The sequence below is a fragment of the Diceros bicornis genome, chromosome X (assembly GCF_020826845.1).
Source record: "Diceros bicornis minor isolate mBicDic1 chromosome X, mDicBic1.mat.cur, whole genome shotgun sequence".
Lineage (NCBI taxonomy): Eukaryota > Metazoa > Chordata > Mammalia > Perissodactyla > Rhinocerotidae > Diceros > Diceros bicornis.
The window spans coordinates 10,295,109-10,319,339 of NC_080781.1; the positions used below are offsets into that span (position 1 = coordinate 10,295,109).

The 24,231-nt window shown below is 40.6% G+C and overlaps 1 protein-coding gene across 1 annotated transcript; it reads left to right on the top strand.

Annotated features, from left to right (window-relative positions):
* The first annotated feature begins 914 nt into the window (after positions 1-914).
* Positions 915-22,032, top strand: TLR7 (toll like receptor 7). Its single transcript, XM_058535161.1, has 3 exons — positions 915-983; positions 1,335-1,435; positions 17,874-22,032. Exons 2-3 carry the CDS (start codon positions 1,433-1,435, stop codon positions 21,021-21,023), a joined length of 3,153 nt encoding a protein of 1,050 aa, XP_058391144.1. The 5' UTR covers positions 915-983; positions 1,335-1,432; the 3' UTR covers positions 21,024-22,032.
* The last annotated feature ends 2,199 nt before the right edge of the window (positions 22,033-24,231 follow it).

The following is a 24,231-nucleotide window of genomic DNA, read 5'->3' on the forward strand; positions in this document are numbered from 1 at the left end:
ATATTTTTTTTAGTATTTAATGAGATAATACCTATAAAGCAGTAAAAAGGGTGTCTGGCTCATAACAAACCCTCAGTAAAGATCACCTATTATTATTGTATGTAATAGTTTTTCAGCTGGTCTGGGACACCATTGATTTTTCAATCCAGTATATTAACCCTGATCATTATCAGCTGATTTCCCCACGCCAAACTTCGCATTTTTCAAATTCTCTCCAGGTCGACTAGGTGGACGAAAGAACTTTAAACATGAACTACTAATATTTTGACTCTACCTACAAAAGTCCCCAATAACCAGTTAAGAAGGGAACAATCCTCTTGGGGACCCCACTTTGAGTAGCAAGGCTTTATATGACAGTAGTCTGCAAGTGCAGCTGACCTTTTTTAACTGAGCAAGTGAACCAACTGGAAGTTTTGCCACTGCTTAAAAACAAGAGTCCCTTTGAGCTGGGCCTAAGACAGAACAGGGGAAATTTAGACATGTCTTTAAGATATCTACAGAACAGTGGTTCTCAACTTGGGGTGCTTTTGCCCCCCAGGCAATATGTTGCAGTGTCTGGAAACATCTGTGATTGTCATAATTGGAAGGGGCAGTACTATTAGTATCTAGTGGGTGGAGGTCAGGGATGCTGCTCAACATCCTACAATGCAACAAAGAATTATCTCACCAGAAATATTAATAGTGCTGAGATTGAGAAACTTGCCTATAAAAAAGAGGAAGATCAGTCTTCCAGGTTGTTTGGATTTAGATAAGACATTGCCCCAAATATGGTGCAGAAATAAGAGGAACCTGGTGCTTCTGCAAATCTCATGTCTGGGGTGGCTTCAATAGTCAGGCTCCTCCCCCTACCCCCCAACCTTGTCTTTGCACTTGTGAACTCCAGGGCTGGCAGCCTGGAGTTTCTGTGACTCCATGCTTCCTGCAGCCCGTCTCTTCATCTCAGCAGATTCCAGACATAGAATCACTCCATGCAACCAAGAAAGGTATTTTAAACATTGGGAGAAATTTGGATAATTTAAACAACTAGATATATGAGCTGTTCTCAGGGAGCGGGGAGGGGAGGAGAGAGAACCCATATCATATGCAAAGAATTTTTAGAATCTAAAGAAAAATTTTGGTAGTCTAAAATGTCAGTTCTTCGAAAAAAAAGTCAGACTTTTAATAATATTAAAAAGTACAGAGTATGTCTCTAGTCTATATAACTTTGAGGAAGTAAATACTATTAATAGGTGTTTTCAATAGAACCTTTTAGAGTAATGTTCTTGGCGAGTTTTGAAGCTCCGGGACTTTATTGTCTTTGAAATCTAAAGTTTGGTGTTTTCTCTTTATCTTAGTTGATGTTGTTGGGCCCATCTCAGGCTGATCTTGACGCCTCTCATGCTCTGTTCTCTTCAACCGGACCTCTATATTTCATTTTGGAAGAAGACTAAAAATGGTAAGAACACCTAAGAGATCCTAAAAAGTGTTATCTGTAATCTTTGTGGGAAGAACCAAAACTAGCTGGCAAGAGAGATGTTTAAGAATCTGTACTTTGGTTATCTGCTGGGGGAAACTTCTCTGTGATATTTCATAATCAAGATTAATCATGATATTTTATAATTTCAGATTAATCAACACTTACTCTGTCCAACTTCCTATAGGAGTTAATGTGCGCTGTAGTGAGGAGGGATAGATGTTTGAATTGGGAAAATAGCTTCTATGGGTCTAATTTTTTCGTCCTACATTTTTGGCTTTAAAGCCATACAAATCACTGAAAGTCACTTTGTGCTTCTTCCAGCATATGGTGTCATCTGAATGAGTATGTATATGGGGGAACGCATGGGACTAGTACTGTCGGCAATCTGGGCTCACATGCTGTCAAAGAAAACCAGAGCTGGACAGTAGTTAAAGCTGTAAAAACAGATTGTGTTCAGGAACTATTGTAATAGGGGAAAAGAGACCTCAGTGTGGAACTGGGTTCAGTTCCAAATACAACATGGACAAGTGGGGCTATATAGCCAAGGAGCAGAGTGAGGTCAGTGGATGGAAAATCACTAAGAGGAAACATCAGGGGTGGGGGGGGCGGGGATTCTAGATAGACTGACTTGACAGAATTCTTGCTAAAAACAGGCCAGGGAGATGAGACATCACCTGGGGGAGGGTGGGGTGAGGAATCTGATCAGCTATCAAAGGTGATCAGATATCAAGGGCAAGGGATTCTTGCTAAAACTGCGAAGATGAACACAGAAGCCCAAAGGTCAAGGCCTAGTGGCTTAGAGGAGCCTAACTAAAGTTTAGCCAAGGAGAGAGTCTTTGTCAGTGCTGGTTCTCTTAGTCACTAGCTAGGGGACCTTGGGCCTATCACCCAAGCTCTCTGAAACTCAATTTCTCTAACCATAAAATGAGCCTTATAATACCCCTGCGGTTGCCTTGCAGGGCCATCGTGAGGCTCAAATAACAGAATATATGTTCAAGTCCTTTGCAACTGGTGTGAGTAATTAGGTATGCCAAAAATTAATCAGAAAAAGACATCAGTGGCCTCTTTCTGAAGTTATCTTGTCACCCAAATTAGACACAATGGAGCACATTCACCAGGAACCCACTCGAGCTTCTAGATCTGAATTTTAGTGCCAGGGCTCATTTTGTGTCTAAGGTCTAATGAAGAGTTAACCCAGAGGGTATTATCTTACAAAGGAAACAACTGCTTGTAGTTTCATTTCCTAGAAACTCGGATGTCTATTTTTATGCAAACCCATGCCCACATCTGCCTTTGCCCCTTGAAGGATGGCATGATAGGATTGATAATAATAAAGAGAGCTCACATTTATTGACCACTTACTACAAGTCAACCATCATGCTAACGGCTCGATGTCTATAATCATGTTTCTGCCTCCAAGCAGCCTTGTGAGGCACAGATAAGGGAGCTGGGGCTTCAGGAGGTTAAAGAGCTTGAGTGGTCTTGGCTAGGCAGCCTGGCTCTGGAAGCTGTGCCGAAGACCCCTCTGCTCTACCTAGACCAAGGCTGCCTCACACTCTTACCCAGGAGACACTCAGTAAATGTGGGCTTTGAATATGATAGATTACTACTTAAGGAGAAAAAGAAGAAATTGGTATATCTTTTATAAGAAAAGACATGAAAACAATTTTCAAAAGAAAAAATACAAAAACCCAAAAAGCACAGGGAAATTATTCAACCTCATTAATAGATCAGATCCTTTGTTATGGAAACTCCACTTCTAGAAACTCTTCTTAAAGAAATGATCAAGGATATGGCAAACTATTTACAAAGATAGTCTATGCAGCATGGCAAAGAGAATATCTCATGTCAGTGCTGGGGAAGGGTTAACCAACTGTGGTACACCCAATAAATGGAATATTATGTAACCATCAAACCATGTTTTTTAAAAGAATACTGAATGAGATAAGAAAATACTCGTGATAGAATGGTAAATAAAAAAAGCAAGCTAGAAATTGCTAAGTATTGTATATTCCTGATGTTTTTAATGCACACGCTAGATGCTCACTAAATGTTGGTTAATCTATGGTAATGGTTGACATGAATAAATGTGTTACCTATTTTTCTTAATAGTTTCACAAAAGAGCCTTGTATTCTAACCATTTTATAGCTGAGAAATCAGAGGCTCGTGAGGTTAAGTGATTCACCAAAGCCAGAGAGCTCTTATGTGGCAGAATAAGAATTTAAAATCAAATCTTCCCCCTGACAAAGCTCCAGCTAATACTGAAATGTTCCTCACTATGTGAAGCAGATGCAGGGACGGGGAGATTAGTGTTAGAAGGAAACATGCCAAAAGGTAACAGTTAAGTAATTTTAAAAATAAAAACATTACTCTGCTCTTAACTATAGCAAATTTCTTCATGGCTAACCAAGGGGATAATACGAATCCACTCATTGAATTAATCAAATCTGATTAAACATTTGAAAGATCGTGCTGAAATTAAAAATGATCATTACTGACTAACCAACCAGTGTCTTTGGACCCCCAAGAATCTCTTATATCTCAGAAGCCCACCAAAGTTTAGGACTGGGGTGGCAAATTATGGCTGGGGGCCATATCCAGCCTGCCACCTGGTTATGTATGGCTCACAAGCTAAGGATGTTTTTTGTCTTTAAATGATTGAAAAAGTCAAAGGAAGAATGCTTTTTCTTGACATGTAAAAGTTGTATTAAAATCAAATTTTAGTGTCCACAATTTTATTGCTTGTGTGTTTGTTTACATAGTGTCTATAACTGCTTTTGCGCTACAGTGGCAAACTACTCCAAGGGTTGAGTAGTTGTGACACAGACTGTCTGGTCTGCAAAACTTAAAATATTTACAGGAAAAGTGTGCTGATCGTGGTTTATGGAAAACAAGAGAATAGGGTGTAAGGTCAAATAAGATTTAATACCTATGGTCTTTGGTGCCTGTTGTGACACATAATAGTTGTTGAGTTCCTAATTTACGTAAGGCTACTTTATATCATTTTATTCATTTATCTTGAAAACTAAGTCTGTTACACCAAAATGGTAGGAAGTAAATGGTAAAGTTTCTCTCTCTTTTTTAAAGTAAGCGGGTTATGTCCTTGTACTTAAATTTTTTTCTTGTTATATAATGAGGCTTTGACATTCATTGTAATTATATTTTACAGAGATTAGTGTATAATTAGAAATATTTCAAAATTTGCAAAAAGGGGATATTTGTGTAATCTATTAGGGAAATTCCCAGTGGAGGCTCAGTCTATAAAACAAACAGCACTTAAGTAACTTCCCTTATTATTCACAGTGCATGGTTAGCGCTGAGGGTGACAGACAGAACACCATCTCGTTATTAAATAATTCAGTGCCATATCAACATGGCAAAAGATTAGTGAATTCAAATTCAAGGGTTTCCTACAATTTCTCCCCGACTCCTTGCCTCTTCCGTGTTCCTTTCTCATTATTCTCTAGCCAGCCATCACCTCTGGTTCAACCCAACCCATTTACAGGCTTCCACAGCTTGGCTCAAGCAACTCCCTCCACCAGAAATGCATAGTCCAGCACTTTCCTTTCAACTCAGACAACTTGGCTTTTTTCTGCTCTGTGATCTTGAAAATAAATCAGAGGAGCAGCTGAGTGCACGGAGCTGTTGTCCCCGAAGGCTGGCACATGGCAGCCCACAGGGGGTGCCCAGTATGTTGGCCTTCTGACTGGTTGGTTGGATAAATGAGTGGAGGAAGGAGAGGAGCAAATTCTCTCTTAACTGAGGATAACAATAAGTGTTCCCAGGCCTCAGATATTCCCATCTCAAGGTGAATTTCCTTTTGTGAAGAATTTTCCTGAAAGTAATTAAATCTAACCAGATAATAGCTATGCAAAGAATATGATAAAGACAGGAAGGGGAATGCAAATTAAGTACAGAAAGTTGAGGGGTTTTGGGGGTGTTCCTTATTGCCACCAGGTAATCACACTCGACTTCCTCATCCAGTTGCTCTCTGACCCTCCCGGAGGACTATCTCCACCTTCTCCTCTCTCTTCAAACTCCCAGCATCTCCTGCTGTCTCCTCACTCTTAGCTGATAGCCTTGCTTCCTACTTCACTGGGAATATTGCAGCAATTGGAAGAGAACTTCCACATGCTCCCCGCTCCTTATGTACCTACCTAGAGCTTCTACATCCATATGTCCTGCCTGACCTCCTATCCAGTTACCTACACTTTATAACAGATCACCCCAAAATGCGTTGGCCTGAAACAACAACAATCATATACTGTTAGGTGTTGTGGATCCAGGGTTCAGCTGGGCTCAGTTAGGTGGCTCTGGGGCTGGACTCGCCTGAAGACTCACTCTCTCACAAGTCCGCTGCCTGGGCTGGGAGACTCAACAGCTGTGGGCTGGAGCAGCTCCGGCTGCTCAGCTCTCTCTGTCTCCCTGTGGTCTCTCCAATATGGCGGCTATGGTGTAGCCAGCCTTCTTACAAGGTTGGTGGCTCAGGACTCCGAAGCAAGTGGAGAGAGAGACATAGAGAGATTGAGAGACAATGAGTGCTAGGTCAGGTGGAAGCTCTATCATCTTTTCTATCCTGGCCTTGGAAGTCCTGCAGCCTCACTTCCGCTGCTGCTCTCCATCAAAATACTCGCAAAAGCCTGTCCAGGTTCAAAGGAGGATGGGAGATGTGTCAACAAATTTGTGGACTCTTATACTAAGGATGAAAATTTTATGCTCCTGGCTAAGGCCAATCTCTCCACCAGTGCACTAGGTCTCCTCCTTGCTCGCCTACTCAGGGTCAATGCTCTAGCACCTTTCCTTTCTCTCCTACATTATCATCATCACTATTATTAATGTTTTGGGGGGATTTTTTTCTTTCATGACCTGAAGTGTGTCATTCTCACCAGCGTTATAACATGCTGTTATTTCTCCCATCCTAAAATAAATTCCCTTGACCCTACTGGCCCTGTGAACTACTGCCAGTGTCTTTGTTCCCCTTTTCAGGAAACTTCCCAGAAATGTTTGCTATCTCCAATCCCTTTCTTTACATTCTTCCAAGAACTTTGAAGTCATATTTTATTTGGCTTCACCTTCAAAACATATCCAGTATCTGGCAAGTTCTCACCACCTGCAGCCCTGCCAGTGGGGTCTTTTGCCTGAATTATTGTAATATCCTCTTGACTGGTCTCTGTGCTTCCACCCTTGCCTCTTATTATCTCTTCTCAACATAGCGACCAGCATGATCTTCTAAAATGTAAGTCAGACCATGTCACCTATCAGCTCAAAAACTTGCAGTAGATCCATATGCCACTCAGAGTAAAAACTACCATTCTTGGAATGGCCAACAAGGCCCTACATGCTAGCAGGGGAGGGGAGGGGTGTCCCTCTTTGACTTCATCTCTGATTATTCTTCTCTTCCCCCTGCTCTAGGCATCCCAGCCTTGTTGCCATTTTTGTGAATATTCCAGCACGTTTTCACCTCGGGACCTTTGCATTAGGATCTTCCTTCTGCAGGGCCAATTCCCTCCTTTCCTTGAGATCTTTGCTCAGATGTCAACTTCTCAATGACGCCCACCCAAACCACCCTATTTATAGTCACAACCCCATCTCACATTTCTGATCCCTTTCACCCTGCCCTATGTTTTCCTTTTCCATAACACTTATCACCTAACATCAGACATAATTATTACAGTTATAGATTTTTGAGTTTATTATTTAGAGAACATGAGCTCCAGAAGAGCAGGAATCTTTTCTGTTTGGTCCACTGATGTAACCCAACAACTAGAAGTGGGTATCTGGCACATAGCAGGTACTGGGTGAATTAATAAATACTTGGTGAATCTTTTATTTTTCACAATTTCCTTCCACATTGTTATGATGAGATTTTAGGACTTCCTCTGTAATTTTTAAAATGTTTTAATAAAAGCAATACATATTCTTCATAAAAACTCAGAGTAGAGGAGGATATAACATGAAATTAGAAGTCCTTCTTTCCTACCCAGTGAAGGCCTCCTTCTTACCACCGCCCAGAAGAAATCACTGTTAGAAGTTTCTAATCTGTTCTTCTATACTTTTCTCTGCAAATACACATCAAATATATGTGTATATATTCATCATAAAGGGATCATATGCTATGTTATTTTGACGCTACTTTAAATATTCATTTTATTTTTTATAACTTAATAGTATATCTTGAACAGCTTTTCATGTCAATACCCATTGCTCTACCACATTCTTTTTAAAGGGATGATTGGTATTGCACTATTGGTGGTTTTCCACTTTTAACCATTCCCTTAAATTGATGGATTGTTATCCAGTTCTTCCCATTCTTACTGTTTCAGAGAGCTGAAAAAAACTAATAAAATAGTTTTATCTGAAGACATATAATGTTTACTATAAAAAGATGCACTAGTTGGTTTTTTCCCCCTCTCTGTGAAATCCTTAAAATGTTCATGGTGGTTAGAAACTTTGCTTAGACCATTTTTAAACAATAGCAGCCTCGGGTTCTGGGGGACTAGGAAGACTCCTAACTGAGGTCAGACCCTGGCAGATAAGTTTCGGGGGGCTCCGGGCCAAGCCTCAGAATCACAGAATAACCACAATAGAAGAGGAACGCTGAGGTCAGTTAGCTCAACTCCCACAGTTTGTAGAAGAGAAAGTCAAGGTTTAGGAGAGTTCAGTCAGTAGCCCTGCATCAGACAGCGTGGCTGACTCCTGATCTGGCTTTCAGTTCACAGGATGCTAACCCCCAGAATGAATAAACATGAGAAGTCAGACTAATCCTGGTCTTCCTCTAACTTGTTGCAAGATGCAAACCACTTAACCTCACTTCCTCACTCTTGCCATCTGTCCTTCTAACTCCTCAGATTGCACCCATATGTCTCTTATAAGCTTGCAAAGTCTTGAAGATAAAAACACAGTCTGCAAATCACAAAGTTAGAAACATCTTGGTAAATGTGTTTTCCCATTAGTAATCATAGCTCTACAACCAGAGAACCATTCTGGTGGGAATCTAAAATGGATCTAAAATCAGGAGAATTCAGCTAAATCCGGGCTCAAGTCCTGCCACAAAAATGATACATCCAAGGATACATTTTGTCACTTCAAAGGGTTGCGTGTTCAAGCTTTGGTTTGAAGGGTGGATAGGCAGCATTACCTTTAGGCCTGACTAGCTCTTGTCCCACAACCTCTTTTTCTTTCTCACCATGGGTTTCCCCAACAGCAGAAAGTGCTGTGCTCAGGAGATATGCACGGCTTTTGAGACATAGCAGTAGAGGAATTTGGTTCCTAATTGGATAGAAATGGTGTCTGACATGGTGCCTTACATAGAGTAGAGTCCCGACAATGTTTGTTGAATGACTACATGAGCATATAATTCTTTATTGTGAAGGTAAAACTCAGCATGCCTTTAAATTTATAGATTCATAAACTACCCTAACATAGCATTGCTGGGCATCACATGCAATTCATAAGAAATATACCAACTGAAAAGTCTCTTTCTTTTTTTCCCTCAAGTTGGTCCCACTCAAACTGTAAATATCTTTTTTTAGTGTTTGGAAATTTTTCTTCTGAAAACTCTAAATAGCACAATATCAAAACATTACAGTGCCAAGAATCCTTTAGCTGAAAAGGAAATTGAACAAGATGCAGAAACACATTATACCAAGTGCATTTGTTGTAACTGTATGAGAACTCGAAGATGATTGGTCAAGGTGAAGTTTGAATCTTGGTTTGAAATTGCCTCTCTGATCTCTGCTTTCTCCTCACGAAACGGGAGTTTTTATATGTCCTTTCAGCTTCATTGTCAGGGCTTGGTGATGTGGTATGAACAGTGTGTCGACCTCAGCAGCTGGCACACACATACATGATAAAAGGCAGCTGTTATAAAAACAAAAACACAAATGATTGTCTGATGACTGTTCAACGTGAATTCTACATTTTTCATTTTAACAAAAAGTGGTGATTTACTGAGAGAATAGAATACCTGTGCATACAAAATCAAACATTCTCATTTTTACCATAATTAGCTCACTAATTGAGCATCCCAATTTACCCAGTGTATTTGTATGTGTAATTAGCTATGATTCATTACCAAAGCTGGGCCTATTTCATGGTGTATTATGCTATTTTACAAATCGAATTACTGAAAGACACGTCTTTAGGCAATCATTTCCAAAAAAGCAAACAAAACAAAATAACATGGATTATTTGTACCATAAGAAAAAATAGACCCGGCTCAATGCTGAATGAACTCTTACATTTAAAAATAATGCTAGTCAAAGCTAAGACCTCAGCTTTGGTCTGAAGCAGGTAGTTCCCAATGGTTTGAAAGGGGAAATTTCCACACCTAAGGAAATTTCCATTGGAGTAAAGGAATATTTCACGTTTCAATCATCTTCTCAAGAATATCTTCTAAGTTTGGAAGCCTCAAAGGTATTATTTCTCTTTAAATAACAAATTTAGAAAGGCCTAGTTCATTGAGTCAATTTTTTTCCCTCACCTGCTTGATCAGAGCCCAACTTTCTCACTGCAGTTCATCTTCACTCTGGCATGGATCTTGGAATGCAAATTTGCTGGTATGTCTCAGTTCCAGGCTTCTGCTGCAGCCCGCGTAGAGAACCAAGAGAAATATTGTCTGGAATATAGCATTCCAAGGACCAGCTGGGGTGGGGCTCAACCTTTGAGCATAGGACAGGGACAGTCCCATCCTGGCTGTGCCTGTTCCCAGGACAGACAAATGAGCTTCATGTTCTCACTGGGGTTTCTGATTCAAGGGGACAGAACTTCTGAGAAAATGGACTGTGTAGGAGTCCTCCTGCAGCTCTGCTTCCCACAGCCTTCCTCTGACACCATCCCCTTCCTTCTGGGATACTTTTCCCACTTCAACCCTTCTTGTAGAGCCTCAAGTCCTCCTGGTCTCTCCTTGTCCCCTTGTCAAAAATCTGATCTTTTGAAAAACTACTATTTATGATCTTTTAATGTGAATCTTCCATGGGATTTTAAGAAAGTTCAGAGCCTTGATTTATTCAGCAAATATTTATCTTGCACTCACTATGTGGCAGGTATCATAATGATTGAGTACATGTAAAGATGAACAAGGTTCTGGATGGGTTCACCAGCTAGGAGAGATGTGTGAGTTGACGTGGAGACTTCTGGAAACGCAGTATAGCGGTGAGGCTGAGAGCGAGTTCTGTATCTCAATTGCCTGGGTCTCACCTTAGGCAAGTTCAATAACCTCTGCATTTCACTTTACTCATTGTAAATGAACCTGTCTCTTAGAACTGGGATGAGGATGAAGTAACTTGCTAGATGTCATTGGTTGAAATTAGCGGTATGTGAACGGACTTGCAGGCTTTGCTTACAGGTAATATATTGTTTACAGGTAATGTAATTTCTTCTAATATTTGGTAGTCTTGGACTGAATTTTCTCAGAGTTAATTCCTTGCATGAATTTAACATAGCCTAAGATTTTGTCTAGACCAGAGGTTTGCAAACTACAGCCCGTGGACCAAATCTGTCTGGCAACCTGTTTTTATAAGGCTTCTGAACTAAGAACGCTTTTTATAACTTTAATTTGTTACATCCTAAATGGTTATTTAAGTGCCCACATAATATCCTCAATTTTTTCTAAAATATTTACTATCTGGCCCTTTACAGAAAAAATTTGCCAACCCCTAGTCTAGACCAATACTGTCTAATAGAACTTTCTACAATGACGAAAAATGTTCCATATCTGCCTGCTCACATACAGTAGCCATGAGCCTAATGTGACTTCTGAACACTTGAAATATGATTAGTGTGACTGAGAAACTGAATTTTTAAATTGCATTTAATTTTAATTAATTTGAATTTAAATAGCCACATGTCACTGGTGGCCATCGTATTAGACAGAGCAGCTCTAAACAATTTTAAGTCTAAAGATTCTGTATTCTGTCAATGTTCCTCTCTCTCAATTTAATCAACTCCCCAGAGGCTGTATGAGTCAAGGGGAGGGCAGCACTCATAATCAGATTCTTTGCCCTGGACTGGCTTTCATTGTCTGCTAGAATATGCTTAATGCAAAGTGCTTGAAAAATGCATGTGAGCATACACTTCTGTCCTCTTAAAGCTGCTACTTTGACTCTCTCCATTGCATCTGCTTTAGTTTGGAGTAAAACAGTTGGCTTTTTCAACCCCGCCAGGCCCCAAATTAAGGAAGTCTTAATCAATTTTAAAGTTCAGGCTGCAAGCAGGGAAAACCTCACTTAGCCACAGTGTATTTCCTTTCATCCTTGCTTGCAGATGGGCTAACTTCAGCCCCCAGCTCTCATAAGACTGCTAAAAACAGTGAGAAGCCATCAACAAACATCATCAATATGAAAATTGCCAAACCATTTTCCCTAAGAGTAAAGTCACAGTTGGCATTCTGGGGGTCGAATGTACGGTGTGGCGTACATTCTTAGCAATCTTAGCAATGAAAATTGCTAAGAGAGGAAATCTTAAAAGTTCTCATCACACAAAAAAATTGTAACTATGTGAGATGATGGATGTTAACTAGACTTACTGTAATCATTTCACAATATATACATATATCAAATCATGTCCTACACCTTAAATTAATACAATGTTATATGTCAATTATATCTCAATAAAACTGGAAAAAAAAAAGAAAACAAAATGAAAGTCATAGCTGGCAGGTGTTCTGCCTTCTGAGATAGCACAGGTGATAGTTGTATCAAGTGTTTTGTGATGGCATTACATGAGTCTCCAGCTTTCCAGCCTCCAATATCTGAGTCTTTCTTGCCCACAGCCTAATGACATCAATGTCACGTATTTTAGGTTCTCTCACGGGCAGCAATTTATTTCCAAGTTCAAATTCTACACTGGCTAAAATTAGGTTTGCATTTGTGCAATAGAAAATCCAATCAACAGTGGCTTAGCATAACAATTTTATGATTTCTCATAAACTCCTGGAGATCAGCAGTTCAGAGCCATTATTTACACTGTGTTCAGTGAGGTCATGCAAGGATCTGGATACTCTGGATCATCTACCTTGTTGCTCCACCATCCCTAGCATGTTTTCCTCATTTGCATCATCCAAGATGGCTTACTACAATATTCGTATTACAAGAAGCCAGATGGACGTAGACAGGAGGAAGAGGAACAGCCCCACCATTTAAGGACACGTCCTGGAAATTACACATCTCACTTCCTCTCACATCACATTGGCTTTGACTTAGTCACATGCATGTTTAGCTGCAAGGGACTCTGGGAAATATAATCTTTCTTCAGAGTGGCATATGCCCAACTATAAATGGAGATTCTATCACTATGAGATGAGAGAAAGGGGAAAAAGATATTGGGAGATATATAACATCTCTGGACTCTGTGAGGATAACAGAAAGAACTAGTTGGGAGTATCAGAAAATACCCCTTGGAATAAGAACAACATACAGTTAAGCTACACATATACAAGTGCCAACATCTTGTCTGGAAAGAACTAATGGTCTTTCCACATTGTATCTTAAATCTGTATATTTTTTCTATCCTCTACTAGATTTTGAGCTTTTTAAGGGCAGAGACTGTGTGTCTGCTGCCCCTAGTAGTATTCAATACATATTTGTTAAATGAAAGAATGAATACGCATCAGTGGAATTCCGATTTTTTAAATAAATTCTTTCTCACCAGGTACTTGGTACAAATCCTAGCTAAGGACTTGTTGGGGAATTTTCTGGTCCAGGTCCATTGTCTTGGTTCAGAAAGGTTGTCTGTGTCTTTGATGTATTGTTGTTTCCATGTCCGTCATTCTCTTATAGGGGGGGTCTTCTCCTGAGCACAGTGCCTGCCTCAGAAGGGTACATGGGTAGTGAACTACTGAGCCAGAACTAGGACCCAGTTCTTCCAACCCTCAACCCAGAATTCTTTTCACAACCTCATGTGTAACCAGTGTAGTAGGAGATGAGAGGAGGGAGTGTTACTTCTGTCTGGGTTGATCCCAGAAAGCTTCTTGAGGAAGATGAATTTGAACCGGGCCCTATAAAAGCAGAGCTTCTTAAACATCCCCCCCACCCCCCAAGGAATCCTTGGGCAAATAGAAGAGACAGAATGTGACCCCTGGGGAGTCTAGGAGTATAGCCTGAAGGAACCTACTCCAAGGAGAAATTTCTTTTAAGTATTTTGCTTTATTTCATTCATCCATGCATTCTTTCTTTCATTCGTATATTTAGCAAACATAATGGAACACCGATTAAGTGCCAGGCATTGTTTTACATGAGGACACACAAAGCCCTGCTCTCTTGGAGCTTACATTCTCATGCAGAATAGACAGTAAACAAATAAGCATTTAAATCATAAGCATATAAATTATCAGCAAGATAATTTCTTATTGTGCTAAGGGTTATGAAGGAAATAAAACAGGATAGTCTAATACAGAGTACATACATCTCTCTGTGCCTCAGTTGACTCATCTATAAAATGGACATAATAATAGAGGTCTGCAATTCCAAAATCCGAAAACTTAAAGTTGTGTTCTAATTCAGTTGATGGCAAGCATGACATGATGTGAACTCATTTGGAGGCGAATCTTGACCTGAACTGAATGAGCTAGTTCTTCCTTTTTTTTTTTTTTTTTCTGGTGAGGAAGATTGTCCCTGAGCTAACATCTGTGCCCATCTTCCTTTATTTTGTATGTGGGATGCCGCCACAGCATGGCTTGATGAGCAGTGCGCAGGTCCACGCCCAGGATCTGCACCCACGAACCCCGGGCTGTTGAAGCGGAGCACGCGAACTTAACCACTATGCCACTGGGCTGACCTCTTCATTTTTGGTTTTTTTTTAATCCTACTTAGAGTGGACAATCCTATGCTTCACTGTACAAATCCAAATCTGTGTGTTTAATTACGGGATGCTGCCCCAGGCCCCAGTAGGAGTATTACATAATATGGGGTACATGCATCTCCTTCTATATGGGGTACACACATCATATTACCTTCTAAAATCTGAAAAATTCTGAATTCCAAAACACATCTAGTCCCAAAGGTTTCAGACAGGGATTGAGGACCTGTAGTGCCCCCCTCATGCTGTTGTTATGAAGATTAAATGAGTCAATATATGTAAAGCACTGAAAATGATGCCTGGCATATGGTAAGTACTCCCTAATTTAACTACTGTGACTGTCATTATCACTATTATTATATGGGAGGGTATTTAGATAAGTTGGTCATAGAAGGCCTCTCTGAGGATGTGTCACTTAAGCAGACAACTAAAGGATGAGAATGACCTGGCTGTGGGAAGAAGAAGAAAATGATAATTTCAGGAAGAGGGAACAGCAAGTGCCAAGATTGGCTCAAATGCAGAACAGAAAACAGGCCAGATGTCTGGTGTGTGGTCAAAGAAGGGGAACGATGGTTCAAGGTCAGAGAGGTAGGCTGGAGCAAAACATGCATGATATAGGCCATGGTAAAGACTGGATTTCATTCAAAGTGTAATCGGACGTCCTTGTGGGTGATCTGATCCATATTTATAAAGAATGCTCTGATGCTGTTTGATGAATGAATTGTAGAGGAGAAGGGAGACCAGTTTGAAGTCTAGTGCAGTCTTCCAGGTGAGACCTAACAGCTATTGGAGAAGGGAGGTGGGAGTAGATGAGGAGAAAAGAGGACAGGTGCAAGAAAAAGTTTAGAAACAAGGGAGAAAAAAGACTTTCTGATTAATTTTTAATTCTAATTTATAATATGTCCATGTGCAGAGGCTAAAAGTTTCACAGTCATTGTCTCAGATGTGTTAAGGTTAGTGGTTTGCTGGACCCAGCACATACAGGCTCGCCAGAGCAATTCTGCACATCTCTCCCCAATTCTGCATTCAGTGACATCACACTGGCAGCTCAAAATTGGCCAGGGAGGGCCATTTACACTATAGGAATTGGCAAATGCTACAAATCAAAACTTAAATCAGAGATTTGATGGGCAGGGGCAGAGGGGAGGCAATTGTTAAACATTTACCTGCACATCACTGTTATTTTTTTCTATAACTAAACTTCCTTCATCTTAGAGTCTCCATTTCCTCTGATCACAAAAATACTTAAACTGGGCATATCCTTGAAAACACAGTTTGATGATTGCTATCTCAATCACTTCATGTTTTTAACTCTGTTAATCTAGGAATCCCCCCACTTCTTCCCAGATCTCATCTAGGTTAATGGGAATGGGCTTGGAAGAGGGCACCTGGTTCATGATTTGTCCTTTGTCCATTTTGGCCCCCTCTGGAATGTAACTCACCTCTCTGGTCCACTAAGAACATCACTCTTAGCAGCTTTATTATTGCCTTTTGATAGTGGCATTCATGAGCCCATCATGTCAGCTAGAAGCATATCTGGAGATGAGGTCCAGGGTCTGGGATCCTATTATCAGAGACCATACAAAGAACTCACTCTACATCTCTCCTTTCCCTCTTCTAAAGCCCTTCCCCCCATCTTGACTTAACCCCTCCTGCCTAGGTGTGAACATTTTTCCTAAATCTTTGAGTAAGATTGATGCTAAAGGAACATATGCTGTATTTATCTAAGGGCTTCCCATACTCCCCGGCATATTGCCATATCTTCCCAGGGATCTGAGTGCTCCAGATTGAGAAGTATATCCTTAGAGGGTAACTCAAATTCTGGTGGGTGGAAATGGTAGGGAAGAGTACTCCAGTGGGGGGACTTGCAGGTCAGGAAACTGCACGCTGGGCTTGGGTTTAGTGATTAGAGAAGCCAGTAGGGGAGTTGTATCAGGTAAGCCTAGACAAGTATATAGGGGACCAATTATGGAAGACTTTGGATGCTATGATAGAAAGTTAGGGCTCCCTCTGGAAAAGAGAAAAAGAAAACCATTTTAAAGATTTCAGAGCAATATAATCTAATTAACGTTTGGGAAGACTGATGGATAGGGTGGATTAGAAGAGCGAGAGTCTGGGGCAAGGATGAGGCCTTGGAACAGACCAAGTGTGGAATAATCTTGACTGAGACTGTGTCAGCTAAAATGGCAAAGCAAGAAGGATGTCATGAGGGGCAATGAAGGAGGTCAGCTGGACTCAGCGAATGGTCTTGATAATGGCGAGAAGGAGACAGGGTGGTGAAAGAGAAAAAAAAAGACAATGTTGTACTGCTAACTCCAACAAACTTTAGGTAAAGATGTCCGACAAAGCTCTTTGAAATCCTTCTGAACCATCTTGCATCAGAGAAAAAGAAAGCTTATGGAAATTTTGCTTATTTACCTCCTGTTAAATGAATTAAGAGAAATATGCATTTGGTCTATTAGATTTATCAAAATGATTCGATGCTTCAGTCAATTGGGAGAACAAAAGCACTAGTTGAGAAAGAAGCCTGTTGTAGAGACACAGGCTGAATCATTCCATGGATAAGCACCAGTGAAACTAAAACCAGTGTTCTGGAGTAAAATGTTGATAGAAATCCTGAAACTTGAGAACAAGTCCATGGTTAAACTACCCTCTAAGGAAGGGCAAGTTCAAGTTAATATGGTGATTAATAAAGCTCTACAGTATGTCCCCTATTCCCTTTTAAGGTCTTCCACCTGAAGGTCCAAGTGTCTCTCATGCTCAAGAATCACCATTAAGAGTAGGTTCCCATATGTCCCAGTTTGCTTGAGAGAGTCTTGGTTTACGCCTATAGTCTTGACATAATTATTAGCAGCTCCTCCCTCCTTTCACTCCCATAAGTAGGCTGTTTGATCAATTTGGGGTCACCTTGGCAGTGCCCTGACTCTCTACTGTCTCCTTTCCAAATTTATGTAATGTAAACGCAGTGTGTAGGGAAAATGTTTACCCACAAATCATCTTGGAGATGATGTCCAAAAACAATCCAAGAGGAAAGCCAGCTTATGGGATGGCAGTGCCAAAATGGCAGCAGTTGGGTGATCTTGGGCAAATCAGCTAATATCGCTACGTCTTAATCTGTAAAATGGTGATAATGGATTTCTTGTGTTTCTCTACGTAGAATATTAAGAGGCTCGAATATTGTGAAAGGCTCCTGTAATGTGTACCAGAGCAGGCTTAGCAAGCAAACATTAATTGCACTAAAGTCTTAATGTGTTTTTCTTCCCAGATGTATTTGCATTTTAACTTTCCTTCACCCCCCAAAATTTCAGGCATTGGTAGCTAATTGATGGCTCTTCCATTGTAGCATTCTAAATAATGGTAAATAGGAAAATGCTGCTTCTACCACCTTAAAAGCCAAGTAACTGAAAAGCAAAGATGCTAAAAACTAAATATGTAACTAAATTATTAGGAGCCTCAGTAACTGACTAATACAGTGATGGGGTGGGGGTTGCTGTTTAGACAGTTGAGAACGAGACTTGAATTGTTTATTTTAAAATGTAGCAAAAGAGAGGCAGCAAATGGGAATTTTCAATTCTGATTCTCGATATATTTTAGAATGGTAATGTGTTCTTATACTTTCAGGTGTTTCCTATGTGGACCTTGAAGAGAGAATTTCTTATCCTTTTTAACATAATCCTAATTTCCAGACTCCTTGGGGCTAGATGGTTTCCTAAAACTCTGCCCTGTGATGTCTTTTTGGATGCCCCAAAGGGCCATGTGATCGTGGACTGCACAGACAAGCATTTGACGGAAATTCCTGGAGGTATTCCCGCCAACGCCACCAACCTCACCCTCACCATTAACCACATACCAGGCATCTCTCCAGCCTCCTTCCACCGGCTGGACCATCTGGTAGAGATCGATTTCAGATGCAACTGTATACCTGTTCGACTGGGGCCAAAAGACAACGTGTGCACCAGGAGGCTGCAGATTAAACCTAGAAGCTTTAGTAGACTCATTTATTTAAAAGCCCTTTACCTGGATGGAAACCAGCTTCTAGAAATACCTCAGGATCTTCCTCCCAGCCTACAGCTGCTGAGCCTTGAGGCCAACAACATCTTTTGGATCATGAAAGAGAATCTAACAGAACTGGCCAACATAGAAATGCTCTACCTGGGCCAAAACTGTTATTATCGCAATCCTTGTAATGTTTCATTTTTCATCGAAAAAGATGCTTTTCTAAATCTAAAAAATTTAAAATTGCTCTCCCTAAAAGATAACAATATCACAGCTGTCCCCACTATTTTGCCATCCAGTTTAACAGAACTCTATCTTTACAACAACATCATTGCAAAAATCCAAGAAGATGATTTTAATAACCTCAATCAGCTGCAAATTCTTGACCTAAGTGGAAATTGTCCTCGTTGTTATAATGTGCCATATCCTTGTACACCCTGTGAAAATAATTCTCCCCTGCAGATCCACGTAAATGCTTTTGATGCATTGACAGAATTACAAGTTTTACGTCTACATAGTAACTCTCTTCAGTATGTGCCTCAAAGATGGTTTAAAAACATTAACAAACTTAAGGAACTAGATCTTTCCCAAAACTTCTTGGCCAAAGAAATTGGGGATGCCAAATTTTTGCATCTTCTTCACAACCTTGTCCAGCTGGATCTGTCTTTCAATTATGAACTTCAGGTCTATCATACATCGATGAATCTATCAGACGCATTTTCTTCACTGAAAAACCTGAAAGTTTTGCGGATCAAAGGATACGTCTTTAAGGAGCTGAACGACCGTAACCTCTCCCCATTACGTAATCTTTCCAATCTTGAAATTCTTGATCTTGGCACTAACTTCATAAAAATTGCTGACCTCAGCATATTTAAACAATTTAAAACACTGAAAGTCATAGATCTTTCAGTGAATAAAATATCACCTTCAGGAGAGTCAAGTGAAGTTGGCTTCTGCTCTAACATCAGAACTTCTGTAGAAAGTCATGGGCCCCAGGTCCTTGACACATTACATTATTTCAGATATGATGAGTATGCAAGGAGTTGCAGGTTCAAAAACAAAGAGACTTCTTCTTTCTTGCCTTTTAATGAAGGTTGTTACATGTATGGGCAGACCTTGGACCTAAGTAGAAATAGTATATTTTTTATCAAATCCTCTGATTTTCAGCATCTTTCTTTCCTCAAATGCCTCAACTTGTCAGGAAATAGCATTAGCCAAACTCTTAATGGCAGTGAATTTCAGCCTTTAGTGGAGTTGAAATATTTGGACTTCTCTAACAACCGGCTTGATTTGCTCTACTCAACGGCGTTTGAGGAGCTACACAACCTGGAAGTTCTAGATATAAGTAGTAACAGCCATTATTTTCAATCAGAAGGAATTACTCACATGCTTAACTTTACCAAGAACCTAAAGTTTCTGAAGAAACTGATGATGAACAACAATGACATCTCTACCTCCACCAGCAGGATAATGGAGAGCGAATCTCTTAGAACTCTAGAATTCAGAGGAAATCATTTGGATGTTTTATGGAGAGATGGTGATAACAGATACTTAAAATTCTTCAAGAATCTGCGGAACTTAAAGGAATTAGACATCTCTGAAAATTCCCTGAGTTTCTTGCCTCCTGGAGTTTTTGATGGTATGCCTCCAAATCTCAAGACTCTCTACTTAGTCAAAAATAGGCTCAAGTCTTTCAATTGGAGAAAACTCCAGTACCTGAAGAATCTAGAAACTTTGGACCTCAGCTACAACCAGCTGAAGACTGTCCCTGAGAGATTATCCAACTGTTCCAGCAGCCTCAAGAAACTAATTCTTAATAATAATCAAATCAGGCGTCTGACAAAGTATTTTCTACAAGATGCTTTCCAGTTACGACATCTGGACCTCAGCTCAAATAAAATCCAGATTATCCAAAAGACTAGCTTTCCAGAAAACGTTCTCAATAATCTGGAGATGTTGCTTTTGCATCATAATAGGTTTCTGTGCACCTGTGATGCTGTGTGGTTTGTCTGGTGGGTTAACCATACAGAGGTGACTATTCCCTACTTGGCCACAGATGTGACTTGTACAGGGCCAGGAGCACACAAGGGCCAGAGTGTGGTATCTCTGGATCTGTATACCTGTGAGTTAGATCTGACTAACTTCGTTCTGTTCTCACTTTCCATATCAGCGGCTATCTTTCTGATGGTGGTTACCACAGCAAACCACCTCTATTTCTGGGATGTGTGGTATAGTTACCATTTCTGTAAGGCCAAAATAAAGGGGTATCAACGTCTGATATCACCAGATTCTTGCTATGATGCTTTTATTGTGTATGATACTAAAGACCCAGCAGTTACAGAGTGGGTTTTGGATGAGCTGGTGGCCAAATTGGAAGACCCAAGAGAGAAACATTTTAATTTATGCCTCGAGGAAAGGGACTGGTTACCAGGGCAGCCGGTTCTGGAAAACCTTTCCCAGAGCATACAGCTTAGCAAAAAGACAGTGTTTGTGATGACAGACAAGTACGCAAAGACTGAGAATTTTAAGATAGCATTTTACTTGTCCCATCAGAGGCTCATAGATGAAAAAGTGGACGTAATTATCTTGATATTCCTTGAGAAGCCCCTTCAGAAGTCCAAGTTCCTCCAGCTCCGGAAGAGACTCTGTGGGAGTTCTGTCCTTGAGTGGCCAACAAACCCGCAGGCTCACCCGTACTTCTGGCAGTGTCTGAAAAATGCCCTGGCCACAGACAATCATGTGACCTATAGTCAGGTGTTCAAAGAGACAGTCTAGCCCTTCTTTGCAAAATGTGACTGCCTAACTTACCAAGGAGCAGCTTGGCTGCCTACATTTTCTCATAAACGTCTCATCAAAAGAGTGTTTGTAAATTATCCAAGACATGGGATTTCCTATATCAGAGAGGAGTCACCAATGTATGACAGAGGAATTGGAAAAATGGGATTCATATAATGCATTGAGTCATCTTTCTTACCTCTCTGTGTCTCCATTTGCACTTCAGTCTCTCCCTTCTGCTCCTGCATAAAATACTATTGGGAGAAGGGTAGCAAGTAGAGGACATGGGGCTCTCATTCTCCTGTAATTGTGATTGTTAAATATATACACAATCACAAAATTGAGAGGAACGGCACTTCTACCCTTATGAAGGCTGGTATGTATAGAAATAGAGGGAAAAATGCTCAAGGTCTGTCGATATGACATCAAAATGTACCAGAGCTAGTTAGTGAAATAAAAACATAGTTAACTCCTCAATTAATTGCTTCCGTATCATCTCTCAACCCCTTCTGTGCAGACCGAGTGTTGGCACCCAACAGGTGGTTGCTGCTTAGGTGCTGTTCACTCTTTTCCCTTGGGCCTGTTGCTGGGTTCCATGTGGAAGTAGTGAGAAACATCTTTACCATCGATGGACATAGTCTACTTACAAATGGAAAAAAATTAAAGTGATCTGCCTTTATACAAAGTGATGCTCTTTACTTTTGATGATAATTTACCTGCTTAAATATTGTTATGGACTAAGTGTTTCTTTCCCTGAAGTTCATATGTTGAAATTCTAACCCCCAATGTGATGGTATTAGCACGTGGGGCCTTTGGGAGGTGATCAGGTCATAAGGGTGGAGCTCTTATGAACGAGACAAGTGCCCTTATAAGAAGAGGCCAGAGAGCTAGCTCGCTGTCTTTCCGCCATGTGAGGATACAAAGAGAAGTCAACAGTCTGCAACCCAGAAGAGGGTCCTCGTCAGAACCTGACCATACTGGCACTCTGATCTCAGACTTTCAGCCCCCAGAACTGTGAGAAATAAATGTTTGTTGTTTAAGCCACCCAGTTTATGGTTTTTTATTATAGCAGCCCGAGCTAAGACAAATATTTTTATCTGCATTGCAAAATACTGTATCCAAAGTAAAATTGCCTCATGCAATGATCTTTCAGACTACTCTGTTAACTAAATACTGTATATTTGTAATTATCTGCAGCCTTGATCCACCAACATTAGATGGTTTTGATAGTAAACTCTAAAGGAGGACCCCAAGAGCACATATTTATTTATAGTTATCAGGCAGGGATGACAATTATATGGATTCCTTTAAATTTGGGGGGCAGGGGGGAAACAGATTTGTAGACCTTAACACTGAGAAAGCTTCAGTCTTGAACTTCAGCTTTACTACTCAAAAAAAGCAACAGAAAGGATCAAGACATTTTGAAAACACAAATACTTTCAACTGGGTGCAAATCCACTTGAGTTCAAAGTTTGAAAATTGACCAATTTACTTTATTTCATGAAAGAAATTATCCGCAGAGATGTCTATGCCCTTTGGAAAATAGTGTGCATGGGTTCAAATCACAGAGCATCAGCTGTGAGAGATTGTATTTTCCTCATATATGGAAATGCCAAAGGTTTTCTTTTTTTTTTTTTTAATTTATTTTTCCCCCAAAGCCCCAGTAGATAGTCGTATGTCATAGTTCCACATTCTTCCAGTTGCTGTATGTGGGACGCGGCCTCAGCATGGCCGGAGAAGCAGCGCGTTGGTGCGCGCCCGGGATCCGAACCCGGGCCGCCAGCATCGGAGCACACGCACTTAACCGCCAAGCCACGGGGCCAGCCCCCAAAGGTTTTCTTTTAAGTGTAGTTGTAAGTACATAGTACATGAATTATTTCCAAAGGACATGTAATCAATGAATAAGGGTCACAAATTCCCAAATTAATCTCTGGAATGAATAGAGAGATAATTAAGTTGCTAGAGCCAATAATAGATGCTTTTCTTCTTCAGTGAAAACAAACGTAATATAGAAAATCGACTTTTGGCCATCATAAATTTTCTTATATTAAACACATAAATACCTAAAGTTTAAGCTATTTTGGTGATTTGTAAACCATAAAGCACTTGAAGACCACTTAAATATCTTATGAAATGGATCAAGAGGGAAACAAAATGACAAACTCAGAAACACGGTGTATTTTGACATGAGGTTACATAGAGTGGTTTGTTGTAGGAAGCAACCAAAAAGCACATTAATAGATGGTTTTAGTTTCAATTCCTTTGTAATCTTGACGAGCCACCCTTTTAACCTTCTGAGGGCCCTCTGTAGAGTTCTGTACGACTGAAGCCATTCATAGATGGCTCAGATCAAAAGCCACCAACACAGGCTACCAGGCAATCGTGACCACCAGGTCCCCTGCTAAACTCTGAATGCCCTGCTTCTCTGCCAACCCGCTTCTGGTTGGTTCTGCTCTGGAAGAAACTCCCAATTCTCCATAAGTCCCACTCTGCCATCAAGGCTTGGTCCCCAGCCCCTTTCAGCCCTGAACCTGGTGAGGGTGTGTCCTTCCTTCTCAGATAGATACTGTACCTTGGCAAGACTTGGTTGGGCATTTGTAGGATCCAAGCCAAGGGAGGCATTAGGTAGGGCAAATGTTATGGCTGAGAAAAAGTCAAAGCAAGTGTCTGCCGTCTGTAGAGGAGACTGATCATAGTCCCCTTTCTGAGTCAAGTGCTCTTGGTTCCATCCTCACGTCTACTTCCAGGTCTATCTGTCTGAACAGTCTTAAGTCCAGATGATCTCGTAAATGTAGTCAGGAATATAGAGTACTTGAGGGAGGATAGTGACTTGAGAACCTGGGCATCTTGTTTCCCAATCTCCGAAGAAACTGTAATGAGGATAGCAAGGAACACACTCTTCTTTTTTATAAGGCTGTCTGCCCCACCCCCATAAAATATGGTTTTTATTTACTTCCTCCTTCGTCCTAACCAGGGAGAACCACGTTGCATATTTTGCAAGATATTTATGGCCCAGTTTTAAAACGGGGGTGGGAATAAGCTTTGATTTTTGCTCCACCTCTCCTGCATGTATTAAAGTGAGCAGAGAACACTGATTATGGGGCAGATTTATTAGATGGGCAGTGGGAACGCATCTCTCCTTGGAGCTTTGGGGTGTGCCAGGCCCTACGAGCAGTTAGTAATGGGACATGCCGCAAGTCGCAGTTTC